This window comes from Salvelinus alpinus, chromosome 6 (assembly GCF_045679555.1).
Source record: "Salvelinus alpinus chromosome 6, SLU_Salpinus.1, whole genome shotgun sequence".
NCBI classification, from domain to species: Eukaryota; Metazoa; Chordata; class Actinopteri; order Salmoniformes; family Salmonidae; genus Salvelinus; species Salvelinus alpinus.
This window is the reverse complement of record NC_092091.1, coordinates 78,265,544-78,288,863: the sequence shown is the minus strand read 5'-3', so window position 1 is coordinate 78,288,863 and position 23,320 is coordinate 78,265,544. Positions and strand designations below refer to the sequence as shown.

General features: G+C 39.6%; 2 protein-coding genes across 4 annotated transcripts in view; both read left to right on the top strand.

Moving 5' to 3' along the window:
* The window catches only part of LOC139579469 (ecto-ADP-ribosyltransferase 4-like), a 28,866-nt gene extending 17,491 nt beyond the window's left edge, over positions 1–11,375 (top strand). Inside the window, exon 3 of the mRNA XM_071408173.1 lies at positions 10,019–11,375. Coding sequence (XP_071264274.1) covers positions 10,019–10,765 — 747 coding nt within the window. The 3' untranslated portion in view covers positions 10,766–11,375. The remainder of the gene's footprint in view (positions 1–10,018) is intronic.
* The window catches only part of LOC139579458 (up-regulator of cell proliferation-like), a 584,460-nt gene that overhangs the window by 452,181 nt on the left and 108,959 nt on the right, over positions 1–23,320 (top strand). The window lies entirely within an intron of this gene.

The window sequence follows — 23,320 nt, the reverse complement described above, 5'->3', positions numbered from 1 at the left end:
GTTATGTTCTCTCTCTACAGTCAGTGTGATTCAGGTAGTTATGTTCTCTCTCTACAGTCAGTGTGAATCAGGTAGTTATGTTCTCTCTCTACAGTCAGTGTGATTCAGGTAGTTATGTTCTTTCTCTACAGTCAGTGTGAATCAGGTAGTTATGTTCTCTATACAGTCAGTTTGATTCAGGTAGTTATGTTCTCTCTCTACAGTCAGTGTGAATCAGGTAGGTATGTTCTCTCTATATACAGTCAGTGTGATTCAGGTAGTTATGTTCTCTCTACAGTCAGTGTGAATCAGGTAGTTATGTTCTCTCTCTATATACAGTCAGTGTGATTCAGGTAGTTATGTTCTCTTTCTCTATACAGTCAGTGTGATTCAGGTAGTTATGTTCTCTCTCTACAGTCAGTGTGATTCAGGTAGTTATGTTCTCTATATACAGTCAGTGTGATTCATGTAGTTATGTTCTCGCTCTATATACAGTCAGTGTGATTCAGGTAGTTATGTTCTCTCTACAGTCAGTGTGATTCAGGTAGTTATGTTCTCTCTCTATATACAGTCAGTGTGATTCAGGTAGTTATGTTCTCTTTATATATACAGTCAGTGTGATTCAGGTAGTTATGTTCTCTTTCTATATACAGTCAGTGTGATTCAGGTAGTTATGTTCTCTTTATATATACAGTCAGTGTGATTCAGGTAGTTATGTTCTCTCTCTACAGTCAGTGTGATTCAGGTAGTTATGTTCTCTCTCTACAGTCAGTGTGATTCAGGTAGTTATGTTCTCTCTATACAGTCAGTGTGATTCAGGTAGTTATGTTCTCTCTCTATATACAGTCAGTGTGATTCAGGTAGTTATGTTCTCTTTCTCTATACAGTCAGTGTGATTCAGGTAGTTATGTTCTCTCTCTACAGTCAGTGTGATTCAGGTAGTTATGTTCTCTATATACAGTCAGTGTGATTCATGTAGTTATGTTCTCTCTCTATATACAGTCAGTGTGATTCAGGTAGTTATGTTCTCTATACAGTCAGTGTGATTCAAGTAGTTATGTTCTCTCTCTATATACAGTCAGTGTGATTCAGGTAGTTATGTTCTCTCTCTATATACAGTCAGTGTGATTCAGGTAGTTATGTTCTCTTTCTATATACAGTTAGTGTGAATCAGGAAGTTATGTTCTCTCTACAGTCAGTGTGATTCAGGTAGTTATGTTCTCTCTATACAGTCAGTGTGATTCAGGTAGTTATGTTCTCTCTACAGTCAGTGTGATTCAGGTAGTTATGTTCTCTCTCTACAGTCAGTGTGATTCAAGTAGTTATGTTCTCTCTATACAGTCAGTGTGAATCAGGTAGTTATGTTCTCTCTACAGTCAGTGTGATTCAGGTAGTTATGTTTTCTCTACAGTCAGTGTGATTCAGGTAGTTATGTTCCCTCTATACACTCAGTGTGAATCAGGTAGTTATGTTCTCTCTACAGTCAGTGTGATTCAGGTAGTTATTTTCTCTATACAGTCAGTGTGATTCAGGTAGTTATGTTCTCTCTCTACAGTCAGTGTGAATCAGGTAGTTATGTTCTCTCTACAGTCAGTGTGAATCAGGTAGTTATGTTCTCTCTACAGTCAGTGTGATTCAGGTAGTTATGTTCTCTCTATACAGTCAGTGTGATTCAGGTAGTTATGTTCTCTCTCTATATACAGTCAGTGTGATTCAGGTAGTTATGTTCTCTCTCTACAGTCAGTGTGAATCAGGTAGTTATGTTCTCTCTACAGTCAGTGTGAATCAGGTAGTTATGTTCTCTCTACAGTCAGTGTGATTCAGGTAGTTATGTTCTCTCTCTATATACAGTCAGTGTGATTCGGGTAGTTATGTTCTCTCTCTATATACAGTCAGTGTGATTCAGGTAGTTATGTTCTCTCTATACAGTCAGTGTGATTCAGGTAGTTATGTTCTCTCTCTATATACAGTCAGTGTGATTCAGGTAGTTATGTTCTCTCTCTCTATACAGTCAGTGTGATTCAGGTAGTTATGTTCTCTCTCTACAGTCAGTATGATTCAGGTAGTTATGTTCTCTCTATACAGTCAGTGTGATTCAGGTAGTTATGTTCTCTCTCTATATACAGTCAGTGTGATTCAGGTAGTTATGTTCTCTTTCTCTATACAGTCAGTGTGATTTAGGTAGTTATGTTCTCTCTCTATATACAGTCAGTGTGATTCAGGTAGTTATGTTCTCTTTCTATATACAGTCAGTGTGAATCAGGTAGTTATGTTCTCTCTACAGTCAGTGTGATTCAGGTAGTTATGTTCTCTCTCTACAGTCAGTGTGATTCAGGTAGTTATGTTCTCTTTCTCTATACAGTCAGTGTGATTCAGGTAGTTATGTTCTCTCTCTATACAGTCAGTGTGATTCAGGTAGTTATGTTCTCTTTCTCTCTACAGTCAGTGTGATTCAGGTAGTTATGTTCTCTTTCTCTCTACAGTCAGTGTGATTCAGGTAGTTATGTTCTCTCTCTACAGTCAGTGTGATTCAGGTAGTTATGTTCTCTCTACAGTCAGTGTGATTCAGGTAGTTATGTTCTCTCTCTACAGTCAGTGTGATTCAGGTAGTTATGTTCTCTCTGCAGTCAGTGTGATTCAGGTAGTTATGTTCTCTCTACAGTCAGTGTGATTCAGGTAGTTATGTTCTCTCTACAGTCAGTGTGATTCAGGTAGTTATGTTCTCTCTCTACAGTCAGTGTGATTCAGGTAGTTATGTTCTCTCTACAGTCAGTGTGATTCAGGTAGTTATGTTCTCTCTACAGTCAGTGTGATTCAGGTAGTTATGTTCTCTCTCTACAGTCAGTGTGATTCAGGTAGTTATGTTCTCTCTACAGTCAGTGTGATTCAGGTAGTTATGTTCTCTCTCTACAGTCAGTGTGATTCAAGTAGTTATGTTCTCTCTCTACAGTCAGTGTGATTCAGGTAGTTATGTTCTCTCTCTACAGTCAGTGTGAATCAGGTAGTTATGTTCTCTCTCTACAGTCAGTGTGATTCAGGTAGTTATGTTCTTTCTCTACAGTCAGTGTGAATCAGGTAGTTATGTTCTCTATACAGTCAGTTTGATTCAGGTAGTTATGTTCTCTCTCTACAGTCAGTGTGAATCAGGTAGGTATGTTCTCTCTATATACAGTCAGTGTGATTCATGTAGTTATGTTCTCGCTCTATATACAGTCAGTGTGATTCAGGTAGTTATGTTCTCTATACAGTCAGTGTGATTCAGGTAGTTATGTTCTCTCTCTATATACAGTCAGTGTGATTCAGGTAGTTATGTTCTCTTTCTCTATACAGTCAGTGTGATTCAGGTAGTTATGTTCTCTCTCTATACAGTCAGTGTGATTCAGGTAGTTATGTTCTCTCTACAGTCAGTGTGATTCAGGTAGTTATGTTCTCTCTATATATACAGTCAGTGTGATTCAGGTAGTTATGTTCTCTCTACAGTCAGTGTGATTCAGGTAGTTATGTTCTCTCTACAGTCAGTGTGATTCAGGTAGTTATGTTCTCTCTCTATACACAGTCAGTGTGATTCAGGTAGTTATGTTCTCTTTATATATACAGTCAGTGTGATTCAGGTAGTTATGTTCTCTTTCTATATACAGTCAGTGTGATTCAGGTAGTTATGTTCTCTTTATATATACAGTCAGTGTGATTCAGGTAGTTATGTTCTCTCTCTACAGTCAGTGTGATTCAGGTAGTTATGTTCTCTCTCTACAGTCAGTGTGATTCAGGTAGTTATGTTCTCTCTATACAGTCAGTGTGATTCAGGTAGTTATGTTCTCTCTCTATATACAGTCAGTGTGATTCAGGTAGTTATGTTCTCTTTCTCTATACAGTCAGTGTGATTCAGGTAGTTATGTTCTCTCTCTACAGTCAGTGTGATTCAGGTAGTTATGTTCTCTATATACAGTCAGTGTGATTCATGTAGTTATGTTCTCTCTCTATATACAGTCAGTGTGATTCAGGTAGTTATGTTCTCTATACAGTCAGTGTGATTCAGGTAGTTATGTTCTCTCTCTACAGTCAGTGTGATTCAAGTAGTTATGTTCTCTCTCTATATACAGTCAGTGTGATTCAGGTAGTTATGTTCTCTCTCTATATACAGTCAGTGTGATTCAGGTAGTTATGTTCTCTTTCTATATACAGTCAGTGTGAATCAGGAAGTTATGTTCTCTCTACAGTCAGTGTGATTCAGGTAGTTATGTTCTCTCTCTACAGTCAGTGTGATTCAGGTAGTTATGTTCTCTTTCTCTATACAGTCAGTGTGATTCAGGTAGTTATGTTCTCTCTCTATACAGTCAGTGTGATTCAGGTAGTTATGTTCTCTTTCTCTCTACAGTCAGTGTGATTCAGGTAGTTATGTTCTCTTTCTCTCTACAGTCAGTGTGATTCAGGTAGTTATGTTCTCTCTCTACAGTCAGTGTGATTCAGGTAGTTATGTTCTCTCTACAGTCAGTGTGATTCAGGTAGTTATGTTCTCTCTCTACAGTCAGTGTGATTCAGGTAGTTATGTTCTCTCTGCAGTCAGTGTGATTCAGGTAGTTATGTTCTCTCTACAGTCAGTGTGATTCAGGTAGTTATGTTCTCTCTACAGTCAGTGTGATTCAGGTAGTTATGTTCTCTCTCTACAGTCAGTGTGATTCAGGTAGTTATGTTCTCTCTACAGTCAGTGTGATTCAGGTAGTTATGTTCTCTCTACAGTCAGTGTGATTCAGGTAGTTATGTTCTCTCTCTACAGTCAGTGTGATTCAGGTAGTTATGTTCTCTCTACAGTCAGTGTGATTCAGGTAGTTATGTTCTCTCTCTACAGTCAGTGTGATTCAAGTAGTTATGTTCTCTCTCTACAGTCAGTGTGATTCAGGTAGTTATGTTCTCTCTCTACAGTCAGTGTGAATCAGGTAGTTATGTTCTCTCTCTACAGTCAGTGTGATTCAGGTAGTTATGTTCTTTCTCTACAGTCAGTGTGAATCAGGTAGTTATGTTCTCTATACAGTCAGTTTGATTCAGGTAGTTATGTTCTCTCTCTACAGTCAGTGTGAATCAGGTAGGTATGTTCTCTCTATATACAGTCAGTGTGATTCATGTAGTTATGTTCTCGCTCTATATACAGTCAGTGTGATTCAGGTAGTTATGTTCTCTATACAGTCAGTGTGATTCAGGTAGTTATGTTCTCTCTCTATATACAGTCAGTGTGATTCAGGTAGTTATGTTCTCTTTCTCTATACAGTCAGTGTGATTCAGGTAGTTATGTTCTCTCTCTATACAGTCAGTGTGATTCAGGTAGTTATGTTCTCTCTACAGTCAGTGTGATTCAGGTAGTTATGTTCTCTCTATATATACAGTCAGTGTGATTCAGGTAGTTATGTTCTCTCTACAGTCAGTGTGATTCAGGTAGTTATGTTCTCTCTCTATACACAGTCAGTGTGATTCAGGTAGTTATGTTCTCTTTATATATACAGTCAGTGTGATTCAGGTAGTTATGTTCTCTTTCTATATACAGTCAGTGTGATTCAGGTAGTTATGTTCTCTTTATATATACAGTCAGTGTGATTCAGGTAGTTATGTTCTCTCTCTACAGTCAGTGTGATTCAGGTAGTTATGTTCTCTCTCTACAGTCAGTGTGATTCAGGTAGTTATGTTCTCTCTATACAGTCAGTGTGATTCAGGTAGTTATGTTCTCTCTCTATATACAGTCAGTGTGATTCAGGTAGTTATGTTCTCTTTCTCTATACAGTCAGTGTGATTCAGGTAGTTATGTTCTCTCTCTACAGTCAGTGTGATTCAGGTAGTTATGTTCTCTATATACAGTCAGTGTGATTCATGTAGTTATGTTCTCTCTCTATATACAGTCAGTGTGATTCAGGTAGTTATGTTCTCTATACAGTCAGTGTGATTCAGGTAGTTATGTTCTCTCTCTACAGTCAGTGTGATTCAAGTAGTTATGTTCTCTCTCTATATACAGTCAGTGTGATTCAGGTAGTTATGTTCTCTCTCTATATACAGTCAGTGTGATTCAGGTAGTTATGTTCTCTTTCTATATACAGTCAGTGTGAATCAGGAAGTTATGTTCTCTCTACAGTCAGTGTGATTCAGGTAGTTATGTTCTCTCTCTACAGTCAGTGTGATTCAGGTAGTTATGTTCTCTTTCTCTATACAGTCAGTGTGATTCAGGTAGTTATGTTCTCTCTCTATACAGTCAGTGTGATTCAGGTAGTTATGTTCTCTTTCTCTCTACAGTCAGTGTGATTCAGGTAGTTATGTTCTCTTTCTCTCTACAGTCAGTGTGATTCAGGTAGTTATGTTCTCTCTCTACAGTCAGTGTGATTCAGGTAGTTATGTTCTCTCTACAGTCAGTGTGATTCAGGTAGTTATGTTCTCTCTCTACAGTCAGTGTGATTCAGGTAGTTATGTTCTCTCTACAGTCAGTGTGATTCAGGTAGTTATGTTCTCTCTCTACAGTCAGTGTGATTCAGGTAGTTATGTTCTCTCTGCAGTCAGTGTGATTCAGGTAGTTATGTTCTCTCTCTACAGTCAGTGTGATTCAGGTAGTTATGTTCTCTCTACAGTCAGTGTGATTCAGGTAGTTATGTTCTCTCTCTACAGTCAGTGTGATTCAGGTAGTTATGTTCTCTCTACAGTCAGTGTGATTCAGGTAGTTATGTTCTCTCTCTACAGTCAGTGTGATTCAAGTAGTTATGTTCTCTCTCTACAGTCAGTGTGATTCAGGTAGTTATGTTCTCTCTCTACAGTCAGTGTGAATCAGGTAGTTATGTTCTCTCTCTACAGTCAGTGTGATTCAGGTAGTTATGTTCTTTCTCTACAGTCAGTGTGAATCAGGTAGTTATGTTCTCTATACAGTCAGTTTGATTCAGGTAGTTATGTTCTCTCTCTACAGTCAGTGTGAATCAGGTAGGTATGTTCTCTCTATATACAGTCAGTGTGATTCATGTAGTTATGTTCTCGCTCTATATACAGTCAGTGTGATTCAGGTAGTTATGTTCTCTATACAGTCAGTGTGATTCAGGTAGTTATGTTCTCTCTCTATATACAGTCAGTGTGATTCAGGTAGTTATGTTCTCTTTCTCTATACAGTCAGTGTGATTCAGGTAGTTATGTTCTCTCTCTATACAGTCAGTGTGATTCAGGTAGTTATGTTCTCTCTACAGTCAGTGTGATTCAGGTAGTTATGTTCTCTCTATATATACAGTCAGTGTGATTCAGGTAGTTATGTTCTCTCTACAGTCAGTGTGATTCAGGTAGTTATGTTCTCTCTACAGTCAGTGTGATTCAGGTAGTTATGTTCTCTCTCTATACACAGTCAGTGTGATTCAGGTAGTTATGTTCTCTTTATATATACAGTCAGTGTGATTCAGGTAGTTATGTTCTCTTTCTATATACAGTCAGTGTGATTCAGGTAGTTATGTTCTCTTTATATATACAGTCAGTGTGATTCAGGTAGTTATGTTCTCTCTCTACAGTCAGTGTGATTCAGGTAGTTATGTTCTCTCTCTACAGTCAGTGTGATTCAGGTAGTTATGTTCTCGCTATACAGTCAGTGTGATTCAGGTAGTTATGTTCTCTCTCTATATACAGTCAGTGTGATTCAGGTAGTTATGTTCTCTCTCTACAGTCAGTGTGATTCAGGTAGTTATGTTCTCTATATACAGTCAGTGTGATTCATGTAGTTATGTTCTCTCTCTATATACAGTCAGTGTGATTCAGGTAGTTATGTTCTCTATACAGTCAGTGTGATTCAGGTAGTTATGTTCTCTCTCTACAGTCAGTGTGATTCAAGTAGTTATGTTCTCTCTCTATATACAGTCAGTGTGATTCAGGTAGTTATGTTCTCTCTCTATATACAGTCAGTGTGATTCAGGTAGTTATGTTCTCTTTCTATATACAGTCAGTGTGAATCAGGAAGTTATGTTCTCTCTACAGTCAGTGTGATTCAGGTAGTTATGTTCTCTCTCTACAGTCAGTGTGATTCAGGTAGTTATGTTCTCTTTCTCTATACAGTCAGTGTGATTCAGGTAGTTATGTTCTCTCTCTATACAGTCAGTGTGATTCAGGTAGTTATGTTCTCTTTCTCTCTACAGTCAGTGTGATTCAGGTAGTTATGTTCTCTTTCTCTCTACAGTCAGTGTGATTCAGGTAGTTATGTTCTCTCTCTACAGTCATTGTGATTCAGGTAGTTATGTTCTCTCTACAGTCAGTGTGATTCAGGTAGTTATGTTCTCTCTCTACAGTCAGTGTGATTCAGGTAGTTATGTTCTCTCTACAGTCAGTGTGATTCAGGTAGTTATGTTCTCTCTCTACAGTCAGTGTGATTCAGGTAGTTATGTTCTCTCTGCAGTCAGTGTGATTCAGGTAGTTATGTTCTCTCTCTACAGTCAGTGTGATTCAGGTAGTTATGTTCTCTCTACAGTCAGTGTGATTCAGGTAGTTATGTTCTCTCTCTACAGTCAGTGTGATTCAGGTAGTTATGTTCTCTCTACAGTCAGTGTGATTCAGGTAGTTATGTTCTCTCTCTACAGTCAGTGTGATTCAAGTAGTTATGTTCTCTCTCTACAGTCAGTGTGATTCAGGTAGTTATGTTCTCTCTCTACAGTCAGTGTGAATCAGGTAGTTATGTTCTCTCTCTACAGTCAGTGTGATTCAGGTAGTTATGTTCTTTCTCTACAGTCAGTGTGAATCAGGTAGTTATGTTCTCTATACAGTCAGTTTGATTCAGGTAGTTATGTTCTCTCTCTACAGTCAGTGTGAATCAGGTAGGTATGTTCTCTCTATATACAGTCAGTGTGATTCAGGTAGTTATGTTCTCTCTACAGTCAGTGTGAATCAGGTAGTTATGTTCTCTCTCTATATACAGTCAGTGTGATTCAGGTAGTTATGTTCTCTTTCTCTATACAGTCAGTGTGATTCAGGTAGTTATGTTCTCTCTCTACAGTCAGTGTGATTCAGGTAGTTATGTTCTCTATATACAGTCAGTGTGATTCATGTAGTTATGTTCTCGCTCTATATACAGTCAGTGTGATTCAGGTAGTTATGTTCTCTATACAGTCAGTGTGATTCAGGTAGTTATGTTCTCTCTCTATATACAGTCAGTGTGATTCAGGTAGTTATGTTCTCTTTCTCTATACAGTCAGTGTGATTCAGGTAGTTATGTTCTCTATATACAGTCAGTGTGATTCATGTAGTTATGTTCTCGCTCTATATACAGTCAGTGTGATTCAGGTAGTTATGTTCTCTATACAGTCAGTGTGATTCAGGTAGTTATTTTCTCTCTCTATATACAGTCAGTGTGATTCAGGTAGTTATGTTCTCTTTCTCTATACAGTCAGTGTGATTCAGGTAGTTATGTTCTCTCTACAGTCAGTGTGATTCAGGTAGTTATGTTCTCTCTATATATACAGTCAGTGTGATTCAGGTAGTTATGTTCTCTCTACAGTCAGTGTGATTCAGGTAGTTATGTTCTCTCTACAGTCAGTGTGATTCAGGTAGTTATGTTCTCTCTCTATATACAGTCAGTGTGATTCAGGTAGTTATGTTCTCTTTATATATACAGTCAGTGTGATTCAGGTAGTTATGTTCTCTTTCTATATACAGTCAGTGTGATTCAGGTAGTTATGTTCTCTCTATACAGTCAGTGTGATTCAGGTAGTTATGTTCTCTCTCTACAGTCAGTGTGATTCAGGTAGTTATGTTCTCTCTACAGTCAGTGTGATTCAGGTAGTTATGTTCTCTCTCTACAGTCAGTGTGATTCAGGTAGTTATGTTCTCTCTACAGTCAGTGTGATTCAGGTAGTTATGTTCTCTCTACAGTCAGTGTGATTCAGGTAGTTATGTTCTCTTTACAGTCAGTGTGATTCAGGTAGTTATGTTCTCTCTCTACAGTCAGTGTGATTCAGGTAGTTATGTTCTCTCTACAGTCAGTGTGATTCAGGTAGTTATGTTCTCTCTACAGTCAGTGTGATTCAGGTAGTTATGTTCTCTCTCTCTACAGAAATCGGTTGGTGGTCGCTCTGTCTCTCCTCCGATTCCCCTGAACATGGCCCCTGACTCTGTTGACGACATGTACAACGGCTGTGGAAAGGAAATGTCCGGGCTGGTAGAGAACAAATATCTTGAGGAGGAGAAAAAAACAACTACAATCTTCAATGCTTCCTGGACAAAGGCAGAAAAGTGTGCAAGAAACAAGACCATTAGTGACAATCTTAAACTGAAGCATGTCCAGGCTATCTGTGCTTACAGTGCAGGACAACCAACAATATACAAAGATTTTAACCAAGCATGTTTTACCAACAAGAGCATCTACACCTCTGCATTCATGTTCCATTCCCTGCATTTCCTGCTGACTGAAGCTATTCTCCTCCTGAAACAAAACCCAGACCAACGGAGCTGTTGCACCACATACAGAAGAACTAAATTGAACTTTACAGGTGAAGTGAACAAGGAAATCCGTTTTGGCTCATTTGCCTCCAGCTCTTTCCTAAAGAACTTGACACATTTTGGAGAGAAGTCCTGCTTTGAGATAAATACATGTTTTGGCGCTTTCCTCAAATCCTACCCAGTGATGGGAGATTATGAAAAGGAGGTGTTGATTCCACCCTATGAAGTGTTCAACATTACAGCCGTGATCAAGAAAGAAGAAGTGAAGGATCTTTGGTGCGATGTTGTGTACAAACTACAGGGTAACAAAACACTGAGTGACCTGAATTGCAAAATGATCAAGTCACTCCAAATAGGGTGAAATAAAACCAGCACATCTGCTCTCCTACAGTCGGTAAAACATGATCAGCAGGTTACAGTACACCCTTCCTCAAGTTCCCTTCATCATAAATAGAGAATGATCAATCATTCCCAAATCTCATCTGTTATGCTACTGTCAACATGGCGTGATTTGCATTGCTTGCTCAATTAAGGCATGGTTTGCACATATTAGGATTCTTCTTTTATGATATTGTTGACATTGTTCAGCATGTGCATGCAGCTTTTGCTTTGGTCAATAAATAAAACATGATTATATGTGATAGATTGTAAATTAAATGAAAGTAGTGTTAGGTTAAGCTCTTTGTGTATGAGAAGAGTATAATGATTTAGTGGACTGCAGTGGACTGTAGGAATGTGTACTCCCAATAACTCTCCTGACTGATAAGTCCTGTGGTGTGCACGGAGGAGCATGGAGAAATCCTGTGGTGTGCACGGAGGAGCATGGAGAAATCCTGGCTGATGTTAAAGTAGTGAAGTATATCTTTGTGGAAGGGAGGGGGTGAGGTCTAAGTGTATAAGTGGACACTGCACTGTATTGAATGTACTGTATTCCGATGTGCATCTTCACTGAGTAAACATTTAAAACGTCACTCTGAGTCTGGGCTCTTTTGTATGATAAATATGTTTATTGTATATTACGATATTGGTCTTATCACATCTCATGTCCTTTTTATATACCAACTCTGTTATAGATCTATGGATAATAAAAATAAAAATAAAACTTTTAATGAAGTTGAAGATGAATCAAACTGAAAGAGAAAGTAGCTAAGTTATCTATATTATTAATATAACTCATCAGCTGACAACAGCAGGATAGAATTTGGGAGCACTAGTTAACTCCAAAGTGGTTATAGCGTTGACTGCATGCTGACAGTGCATTTAGTGTCTTGCCAGACTACAACCTTCACTTTAAGGTTCCTGTGAAGCAGCTGTAATGGCAGTTCACCACAACATACCAGAACGTTTCCTGATTAACAAGGGGTAGTCTGTCTTTAAAACTTCATTGTGTTTTAGAAACACAGTTTGAGATCATTGTGAGGGGTTTTCTATAGTGGTTGAAAGGTTTATTAGGTTTCCTGGGAAAATGTTGTCTGAGGTTGTAACCGGGGGGGGGGGGGGGCTTATGAATAGACAATTCTATCCTCCAAGTAAGACCGTAGTCTGATGTTATTTATTTTGCTCAAAAGTGTTTTTTCACATCACGTGCCGTTACCAAGACAAACTATAAAGGACTGGAAATGAGCATTGCATCTGCATTCTATTTCAGAGGCTATATGAGTGAGTGAATGAACAATATGATAGATAGCAGAGGACAATTGGAAAGAGCTAGGTAGCCTAGTGGTTAAGAGTGTTGGGCTGATAACCGAATGGTTGCTGGTTCAAATCCATGAGCCAGCTCGGTGAACAATCTGTCCATGTGCCCTTGAGCAAAGCACTTAACACTGGTTGTTCCTGTAAGTCACTCTGGATAAGCATGTCTGCTAAATGACTGAAATGTAAAGATAGTAGAGGGTGAATGGAAAAAGTCCAGTGGATGTGCTTTTCTAAAAGAACAGTTCATGGCTATACACTCAGTGGTCAGTTTATTAGTTACACCACCCTGTTCACGATGATGGTTTGCTCCTACAGACAGTCACATGGCCGTGACTTGCTATATAAAGCAAAGAGGCATTTATTTACTGTTCGATTGAATGTTAGAATGGGCAAAACGAGTGACCTAAGCGAGTGCGGTATGATCGCCGGTGCCAGGCGGGCCTGTTCCAGTATCTCAGAAACGGACGGCCTCCTGGGCTTTTCACACACGACAGTTGAGGGTTTACAGAGACTAACAAAAAACATCCGGTCAGCGGCAGTACTTTGGGCAAAAACAGCTCATTGATGAGAGGTCGAAAGGCAAGAATCATTCAAGCTAAAAGGCGGGTCACAAAAAGGCAAATAATGGCGAGTGCAATAGTCATTGGTGGAAAAAGTACCCAACTGTCATACTTGAGTAAAAGTAAAGATACCTTCATAGAAAATGACTCAAGGAAAAGTGAAAGTTACCCAGTAAAATACTACTTGAGTATTTGTGTCACACCCTGATCTGTTTCACCTGTTTGTGTGCTTGTCTCCACACCCCTCCAGGTGTTGCCCATCTGCCCCATTATCCCCTGTGTATTTATACCTGTGTTCTCTGTTTGTCTGTTGCCAGTTCATCTTGTCACGTCAAGCCTACCAGTGGTTTTCCCATACTCCTGCTTTCTCTCTAGTCTCTGTTTTCTAGTTTTCCTGGTTTTGACCATTCTGCCTGCCCTGACCCTGAGCCTGCCTGCCTGCCATTCTGTACCTTGTGACACTCTGTACCTTGTGACACTCTGTACCTTGTGACACTCTGTACCTTGTGACACTCTGTACCTTGTGACACTCTGTACCTTGTGACACTCTGTACCTTGTGACACTCTGTACCTTGTGACACTCTGTACCTTGTGACACTGCCCTGGATTACTGACCTGTCGTTTGCCTGCCCCCTGTTTTTGTAATAAACTTTTGTTACTTCGAACTGTCTGCATCTGGGTCTTCTCCTGAGGTCTGATCATTTGGTTTTAAATATACTTAAGTATCAAAAGTCAATGTAATTGGATCACGAGTGTAGGGAGGGTCACGAGTGAAGGGAGGGTCACGAGAGAAGGGAGGTTCACGAGAGAAGGGAGGATCACGAGAGAAGGGAGGGTCACGATTGAAGGGAGGGTCACGAGAGAAGGGAGGGTCACGAGTGTAGAGAGGGTCACGAGTGAAGGGAGGATCACGAGAGAAGGGAGGGTCACGATTGAAGGGAGGGTCACGAGAGAAGGGAGGGTCACGAGTGTAGGGCGGGTCACGAGAGAAGGGAGGGTCACGAGTGTAGGGAGGGTCACGAGAGAAGGGAGGGTCACGAGAGAAGGGAGGGTCACGAGTGAAGGGAGGGTCACGAGAGAAGGGAGGGTCACGAGTGTAGGGAGGGTCACGAGAGAAGGGAGGATCACGAGAGAAGGGAGGGCCATGAGAGAAGGGAGGGTCATGAGAGAAGGGAGGGTCACGAGAGAAGGGAGGATCACGAGAGAAGGGAGGGTCACGAGAGAAGGGAGGGTCACGAGAGAAGGGAGGGTCACGATTGAAGGGAGGGTCACGAGAGAAGGGAGGGTCACGAGAGAAGGGAGGATCACGAGAGAAGGGAGGGTCACGATTGAAGGGAGGGTCACGAGAGAAGGGAGGGTCACGAGAGAAGGGAGGGTCACGATTGAAGGGAGGGCCATGAGAGAAGGGAGGGTCATGAGAGAAGTCACCCTGATGACTGTAGCTGAATGCGGATATTATTTTATTAAATATTTTAAAAGGACAATTAAGATATTCTATTCAGTTCTGTCCAATTCTACTCTATAATGTTCTATTACATTCAAATTCCAGAGCTTGATGGTTAGATGAAGTGAATCTTTATATCAGATGTGTTTCCTGGGCTAAAACAACAATGTGCAACTCAAATGCAGCTCAACTTATTTGAGGCAAACCAGAGGAGAGGTCTGAAATGATTCCAGGTAACTACCAGTAGAACTGTGACCTTTGTGTGCTCTTTTAGGACTATTCCATTGGTTCTATTATGAAGGGCTAAATCAAGCACACATATCAATGAAAACGAATACTATTTCAACCCAGTTCTGGTAGTGGTCCTGGAGAGCCTGTGCATGGTCGTATTTGCTCTTAATAATATCTCGTGTCATCACCATGACAATGTTATGAAGGTGGTGGACATTATTATGACAGAGTTGTTGCTTTTCTGACACTGTTATGACACTTATGCAGCTAAAGGTCTTAGTGGTGTTGAGGATGCTCTAAGGGAGCGAACATTATTTATATTGAGGGATACATGGATGTATTTGGGGCAGCAGGGTAGCCTAGTGGTTAGAGTCTTGGACGTTCAAATCCCAGAGCTGACAAGGTACAAATCTGTCATTCTGCCCCTGAACAGGCAGTTAACCCACTGTTCCTAGAATGTCATTGAAAATAAGAATATGTTCTTAACTGACTTGCCTAGTTAGGTAAAATAAATTTGAACCTCTGAAATGAAAATGGATATCCCTCCCCCGGAGGAAAATATATTTTTAACTGGCCCTCCCCGAGCGTTTTAAAAAAAAACACTCCCCCTCCAAAATGATAATTAAAACAAAATAGCAGGGAATATTAAATCCATTCTTCTTAGTAGGCTATCAGTGTTAAAGTCGTGATTTTTGTCAAATTAACCCGTGGTTTAGAACCACTGCTGTATTCATACCTAACCATTTTGACCACTAGAGGGGAGCATTTACTAATTTAAACGTTAAGGGCTGTCCACACCAAGGACGACAACTATAATGATGCATTTTACATAACTATAAAACGTTGGCGAGCATCCACACTAGAGGAACGTTTATTGTTCTACAGTAGCCTACACCTGTCAATCAACTGATCAACGCATCCTATTGCACCGCTGTAGACCTATTAACGAAGTGGTAAGACAGACGGTTCAGTGCTATAGGGTATGTTCGTTGTCATAGTGACAACTGTAAACAATACTTAAATGTAGGCTACATGTAGCCGAATGAAAAATATAATACAGCAACTCGTATTTAAATTAAATGTAGAAATTCAACAACAAACGCCATTTGGCCTGCGCATCTTTACATCATGTGGCCTGCCTCGTTGCTCAAGTAGTTTGTAAGTGATTTCCATTTTTCTAAGGATTGTTCTTTTTGAGCTTCTTTTTCACTGTGCTCATCACTGGTCTGTCCTGTGCAACTATTTGATACATCAGTGCAACAATTTTCACTGGCCACATATAAAAAAAAATGAATAAAAATACACTTGTTTTTTAATTTTACGGATAGCCAGGGGCACACTCCAACACCCAGACATCACTTACAAATTATGCATTTGTGTTTAGTGTGTCGGCCAGATCAGAGGCAGTAGGGATGACCACGTGTTCTCTTGATACGTGCGCGTATTGGACAATTTTCCTGTACGCTAAGCATTCTAAATGTAACGAAAATGTATGGAGTAAAAAGTAAATTATTTTCTTTAGGAATGTAGTGAAGTAAAAGTTATCAAAAATATAAATAGTAAAGTAAAGTACAGATACCCCAAAAAAACTACTTAAGTAGTACTTTAAAGTACTGTTACTTAAGTACTTTACACCACTGGAGTTGAGGCAGAGTTCATCAGTGACACATGGAATGAAAAGGGTGTACTGGACATTTCTGCTGTACTGTATTATCAGTAATAACCTTCAGTCCCACATTGTAGATGTGTTGAATGTCAGGTCTCTCTCCATTCAGAGATGTCAGTATCAAGACTGTCTGTCGGTCAGGACTCCATCACATCCTCTGGCAAGTGCTGGGTCCATAGATGAATCTGGGAAAACACATACACAGTCACTGTTCTATTACCAATGGCAGTTGGGATAGGTGATATCTGACACACAAACATATGCTATGTTGAAGTTTGAACAGGTCAGACTAAGCCTACCTAATTCTGGTCTCCCCATTGACGACTGTTGGTGAGCAGGCTGGAGGTGAGTTCTTTACCAGCGTCCCATCGATGGGCATGGCAGCGTAGATCAGCTCCTGGCGGCTCATCAAAGACACTGGTCAGTCACACAAAAACACACACAGAGCACAGATTACATTATCAAGGGTGGTTATGATTAGCATTGCAGAATCAACCTAAAGGCCACATTCACCTTTCAATGTAATGTTATGTGAAATAAAATGGTAAACTCAGCGATCAGGCTGGTTCCACTAGGCTAGGATATGAAGGTTATTTGTTTTGACCTTTGACCTGATATAAATGTCCTCGCTGTTCGATTGATAGGAATGCTCACAGCGAGGGCATGGCTGTGTGTCCCCTTGCTGGTCTTCTCGATGTTGCATGTTCGGCTGCAAACTGGACATCTCTCGGACAACTGCAGCAGGTAATATTCATAAACAATGTACCTCCTCATCTTATGATGTGGTGTTGACTGGGACGGCCTGTGACAGGGTGATACAATAGATAGCCAAGTGGTCAATTGCATTTTGGTATAAAAAAAGGACAAAGCTTTTTGACAATTTGTATTTATTAAGGATCCCAGGGAAAGAAGGCGCCGGAAATTTCTGGACCAGAGGTGGCAAAGCTGTTTCTAGTCTGTGTCCGGTCAGAGCTTACCTTCGCCAAGGAGGCCCCTGTTGCCAGAGGTAGCTGTTTTCGACTTCCACGGCGAGTGCCATCTCCATGGCTGCTTGGTAGGATCGAGTACAGTAACATCGATCAAGTCATCCAGGAGCATTCTACGAACTCCATTCCCCAGGGAAGGGGGAGACCCCTTCGGGGAGGGAGACCTGCAAAGTACAGGCCAGTCGGCTGTGGGAAGTAGACGACAAAGGAAAAGTAGGCTGGCGTGGATTCACTTCACAACCAAAGTGACTCTACTACTTGTCAAATCAAATCACATTTTGTTGGTCATATATACGTGTTTAGAAGATGTTATTGCTGGTGTAGCGAAATGCTTGTGTTTCTAGCTCCGACAGTGCTGTAATATCTAACAAGTAATATCTAACAATTTCACAACATACCAAATACACACAAATCTAAGTAAACAAATGGAATTAAGAATATATAAATATATGGACGAGCAATGTCTGCATGGTTGGGTAATTAACCGTGGATTCACTTCACAACCAAAATTAGCTCTACTATTTGTATCTGCTTAGCTTGGTAATTTACCTAGTAGTTTATCAAACCGGGTATTTTTTTAACACAACTTCTCACATAACACATTTTTTCCCCCAGTAATTTTTTACGATGTAGCCCATTTTGACTTTGTGGCTGTGGTAACTAGTGGAAACCTTAATGCTATGCTTTATACTGATGTAGACTGACTGTAGCTTCAGATTGGATTAGATCCAGGCCGTTGACACCATTACGGTTTGATTCTCAATGGTTCACTGTGTTAGTCAAACTCAAACATGAGTTAGCTACCACCATAGCTGTATCCATTATTTAGTTTTGACAATACAGAAAATACTTGTATGAGCTACGAACTAACTTTGCAAATCTGACTTATAGGTTAACATTAGCTAGCTAGCCTGCCTTGCTTTATTAAAATTTTGCTACCTACCCTTGAACTCTCTGCGGTGGAAGAGACATGGATTGCGTCCCAAATGGCACCATATTACCTATGTAGTGCACTTCTTTTGACCAAAGCCTTATTGTCCTCAGGTGGCGGCCATGCCCTTACCCTTAGTCTGCCTCCTGTCCCTCCTATCACCATGGATACACCTTCCTGAAAACAATGGGACTATACTTTGCTTAAACCTGTTCTGCCAGTTCATGTCCTTAAATATTAGAAGGTTCCAATGTGGTTAGCCAAAAAGATGACAAGATAGTTCACACATTCATCATCTAGAGTTGCTATCAAACAGAAATCAGATTTCTGGTTTGGCCATAACTTGTTTACTGCTTGTAGCAGGACATGTTTACAGGAATCCTTTTCTCTAACTGTAAGTCACATGATTTCATTAGAAATCTTTCTGCAGTGAGGGTGTGTGATGTAAGTCAAGGAGTCCTTGGATGAATGTCAACAAGATTCAAACTGTGCTTTAATTAAATCTGACCATACCAGTTCACGCTCTAAAAGAAGACAAGGTTTGAATGTAGGCCATTGAAGGTCGAAACGTCAATCTTTTAAACTTGTCTAATAAAACCACACATTTTTAATAGTGAGCGAGCGTTGTGCCTTTTACTGTCTAATGATGGCTACACACCAACTACTCACGTTGATTGACCACATTCTACTTCTTTCTAAAATGTGAATATAGTCCATGAAAATGTATTAGGATTATTTGCACAGCTATTGTTCTCAGGTGGCTGCCCTGTCCTTGCCCCCTAGTCCTCCAGTGTCTTACATGATACCTACTGCATTACATTTTCCCCTGCCATTCATTATCAACCATGGTTTACCATTGTAAATGTAGGAGTTTTTAAGCATACTGTATTTTGTCATGTTAGAGGTGTAATGCAACTATATTTCGATTTGGCACCATGGAACTTTTAATGACTTTGGCTTTTAGAATAAACAAAGGGACAGCAGAATTTCCACACGTCTCAAGTGTTGATGTGCCATGTGCTGGCATGGTTACACGTGATCTGTGGTTGTGAGGCCAGTTTGACGTACTGCCAAATTCTCAAAAATTACGTTGGAAGCGGCTTATGGTAGAGAAATTACATTTCAATTCTCTGGCAACAGCTCTGGCGAACATTCCTCCAGTCAGCATGCCAATTGCGCACTCCCTCAAAACTTGAGACATCTGTGGCATTGTGTTGTGTGACAAAACTGCACATTTTAGAGTAGAGGTCGACCGATTCATCGGAATGGCCGATTAATTGGGGCCGATTTAAGTTTTCATAACAATTGGAAATCGGTATTTTTGGACACCGATAGTTTTTTTTTTACACCTTTATTTAACTAGGCAAGTCAGTTAAAAACACATTCTTATTTCCAATGACGGCCTAGGAACAGTGGGTTAACTGCCTTGTTCAGGGGCAGAATGACAGATTTTTACCTTGCCAGCTCGGGGATTCGTTTTTGCAACCTTTCGGTTACTAGTCCAACGCTCTAACCACCTGCCTTACATTGCACTCCACGAGAAGCCTGCGTGGCAGGCTGACTACCTGTTACGCGAGGGCAGCAAGAAGCCAAGGTAAGTTGCTAGCTAGCTAAACAATCAATCTTAACATAATCACTAGTTAACTACACATGGTTGATGATATTACTAGTTTATCCAGTGTGTCCTGCTTTGCATATAATCGATGCGGTGCCTGTTAGTTTCTCATCGAATCACAGCCTACTTCGCCAAACGGGTAATGATTTAGCACTGTCGTTGCACCAAACCTAACCATAAACATCAATGTCTTTCTTTAAAATCAATACACAAGTATATATTTTTAAACCTGCATATTTAGTTGATATTGCCTGCTAACATGAATTTCTTATAATTAGGGAAATTGTGTCACTTCTCTTGCGTTCCGTGCAAGCAGTCAGGGTATATGCAACAGTTTCGGCGGCCTGGCTCGTTGCGAACTGTGTGAAGTCCATTTATTCCTAACAAAGACAGTAATTCATTTGCCAGAATTGTACATAATTATGACGTAACATTGAAGATTGTACAATGTAACAGCAATATTTAGACTTAGGGATGCCACCCGTTAGATAAAATACGGAACGGTTCCGTATTTCACTGAAAGAATAAACATTTTGTTTTAGAGATGATAGTTTCCGGATTCGACCATATTAATGACCAAAGGCTCGTATTTCTGTGTGTTATGTTATAATTAAGTCTATGATTTGATATTTGATAGAGCAGTCTGACTGAGCAGTGGTAGGCAGCAGTAGGCTCGTAAGCATTCATTCAAACAGCACTTTCATGCGTTTGCCAGCAGCTCTTCACAATTCTTCAAGCATTGCGCTGTTTATGACTTCAAGCCTATCAACTCCCGAGATTAGGCTGCTGTAACCGATGTGAAATGGCTAGCTAGTTAGCGGAGTGCGCGCTAATAGCGTTTCAAACGTCACTCGCTCTGAGACTTGGAGTAGTTGTTCCCCTTGCTCTGCATGGGCCGCGGCTTTTGTGGAGCGATGGGTAACGATGCGTCGAGGATGGCTGTTGTCGATGTGTTCCTGGTTCGAGCCCAGGTAGGGGCGAGGAGAGGAAGCTATACTATACTGTATACTATAGCTACACTGGCAATACTAAAGTGCCTATAAGAACATTGAATAGTCAAAGGTATATGAAATACAAATGGTATAGAGAGGAATAGTCCTATAATTCCTATAATAACTACAACCTAAAACTTCTTACCTGGGAATATTGAAGACTCATGTTAAAAGGAACCACCAGCTTTCATATGTTCTCATGTTCTGAGCAAGGAACTTAAACGTTAGCTATTTTACATGGCACATATTGCACTTTTACTTTCTTCTCCAACACTTTGTTTTTGCATTATTTAAACCATTAGAATTTTTATTTGAGGATAAATTGATTTTATTGATGTATTATATTAAGTTAGAATAAGTGTTCATTCAGTATTGTTGTAATTGTCATTATTACTAATAATTTTTTTTTTAAACGGGCGATTAATCGGTATCGGCTTTTTTGGTCCTCTAATAATCGGTATCGGTATTGAAAAATCATAATCGGTTGACCTCTATTTTAGAGTACCCTTTCATTGTCCCCAGCACCTCCACCTGTGTAATTATCACACTGTTTAATCAGCTTCTTGATATGCCACACCTGTCAGGTGGATGGATTATCTTGGCGAAGGAGAAATCCTAACTAACATGGATATAGAAAAATGTGAACACAACTTTTTTTTGCCACTAAAGTACTTTTTTTTTTTTTAAGGATCGGTGGGTCCCCGGCGGGACGGTTGAGCTCACATGGGCTAATGTGATTAGCATGAGGTTGTAAGTAACAAAAACATTTCCCAGGACATAGACATATCTGATATGGGCAGAAAGCTTAAATTATTGTTAATCTAACTGCTCTGTCCAATTGACAGTAGCTATTACAGTGAAATAATACCATGCTATTGATTGAGGAGAGTGCACAGTTATGACCTTGAAAATGTATTAATAAACAACAATTAGGCACATTTGGGCAATCTTGAGACCACATTTTGAACAGAAATGCAATGGTTCATTGAATCAGTCTAAAACTTTGCACATACACTGCTGTCATCTAGTAGCCAACATCTAAATAGTGCATAGACTTCTAAGTTATATAATGGCCTTTCTCTTGCATTTCAAAGATGATGAAAAAAACTGTATGTTTTTTCTTTGTATTATCTTTTACCTGATCTAATGTGTCATATCCTCCTATATTAATTTCACATTTCCACAAACTTCAAAGTGTTTCCTTTCAAATGGTATAAAGAATATGCATATCATTGCTTCAGGTCCTGAGCTACGGGCAGTTAGATTTGGGTATGTCATTTCAGGTGAAAATTGAAAAAAAGGTCAGATCCTTAAGAGGACTGATGCAAGGTTACATTCAGACGAGTGTTGTGATGCTTGTGAGTGTCATAGAGCAAAACAACCGACGTGTGTGTTCCTGATGAGACTCAGCTTTCAATGGGTTTGTATTAGTTTGTAGGGCCACAACATTTTGCAATGGCCGTCTCAGTCTCCGGACTTGAACCCCATTAAAAACCTGTGGTTTGAATTGAAGAGGACAGTTCATGAACGCAGATGAAGGAAATCAAGGAAAAGGAAAGATTCTGTAATTAGGAATGGTCAAGATCCCTCCCAATGATTTAGGAGATCCCCTCCAATCTCATAACACATTTAAGAAAACGTGTCCACACAAGGTCAGGGTGCTGGAGTATTGAAAACAGAGCATCCATTCATTTTGACCCCTTTTTTTATATTATTATTTTGTAATAAAAAAAAAATAAAAAAAAGAGCAGACAATATCGCTCAGTATTTTATGCATGCATTTACATTCAAATAAAAAAATGATATCTTTATGAAAGGATCCAATAATTCATACCAACTGTACGTGGGTGAGTCAACTTATTTGAATTACATTATTTAATATGATGTAATACATGTTATTAACAAAGTGTGCTCCATTTGAAATAGAAATTGAAAATAAACTTTATTACTTTAAACAAAATGTTGAATCATTTTTAGATTACAGAAAATATGTTGTCTGCAGTCATGGTTGCCTTGGTTGTAGTGTTTTGACTGTAGAAAAACAGCAATATCTAAAGTTGTCCCAGGTGAGGCAGGCGGGGGAGGGGCAACTGCTTCTGCACCTGAACTTGACAGACTGGAATGACTTCCAGGATTTACGAGAAATCACCTGACTGACTAGAAAGGGAAAACCTTCAAGATAAGGGTGACCAGTCACTTCATGAAGTACAACTATGCCCCCACGTCGCTATAAAACGTCAGCTACATCTCCACTTGTAGACATATGACTCTGGGTACCAACTCAACAGGTAAGGACTTCTATAAAGATACTATTTTAAGACACGAGCCTGAACCACATTCTTGATACGTGTTTTGATACAACAAATGTAATAGTGTAAAAAAACACAAGAATGGTGCCGTCTGGTTTGCTTAATATAAGGAATTAGAAATGATTTATACTTTTACAATTGATACTTAAGTATAGTTTAGCAATGACATTTGCTTTTGATACTTAAGTATATTTAAAACCCAATACTTTTAGACTTTTACTCAAGTAATATTGTACTGGGTGACTTTGTCTCTTTACTTTTACTCAAGTATGACAATTGGGAACCTTTTCCACCACTGAATAAATGGGTGTTTTGTCTTTCCAAATGGAGTTTTATTTGAGTTTTATAAAGATTTAATGCTAACTATTTGATACAAAGCCTTCTGTATGATGGGAGGGGTTGAAAGGAGCTGAAGGGTGGGACTAACAACCACAAGATAACATTCTGTAGTACGATAGTAACTAATGCAGACATTTCATTTGTAAAT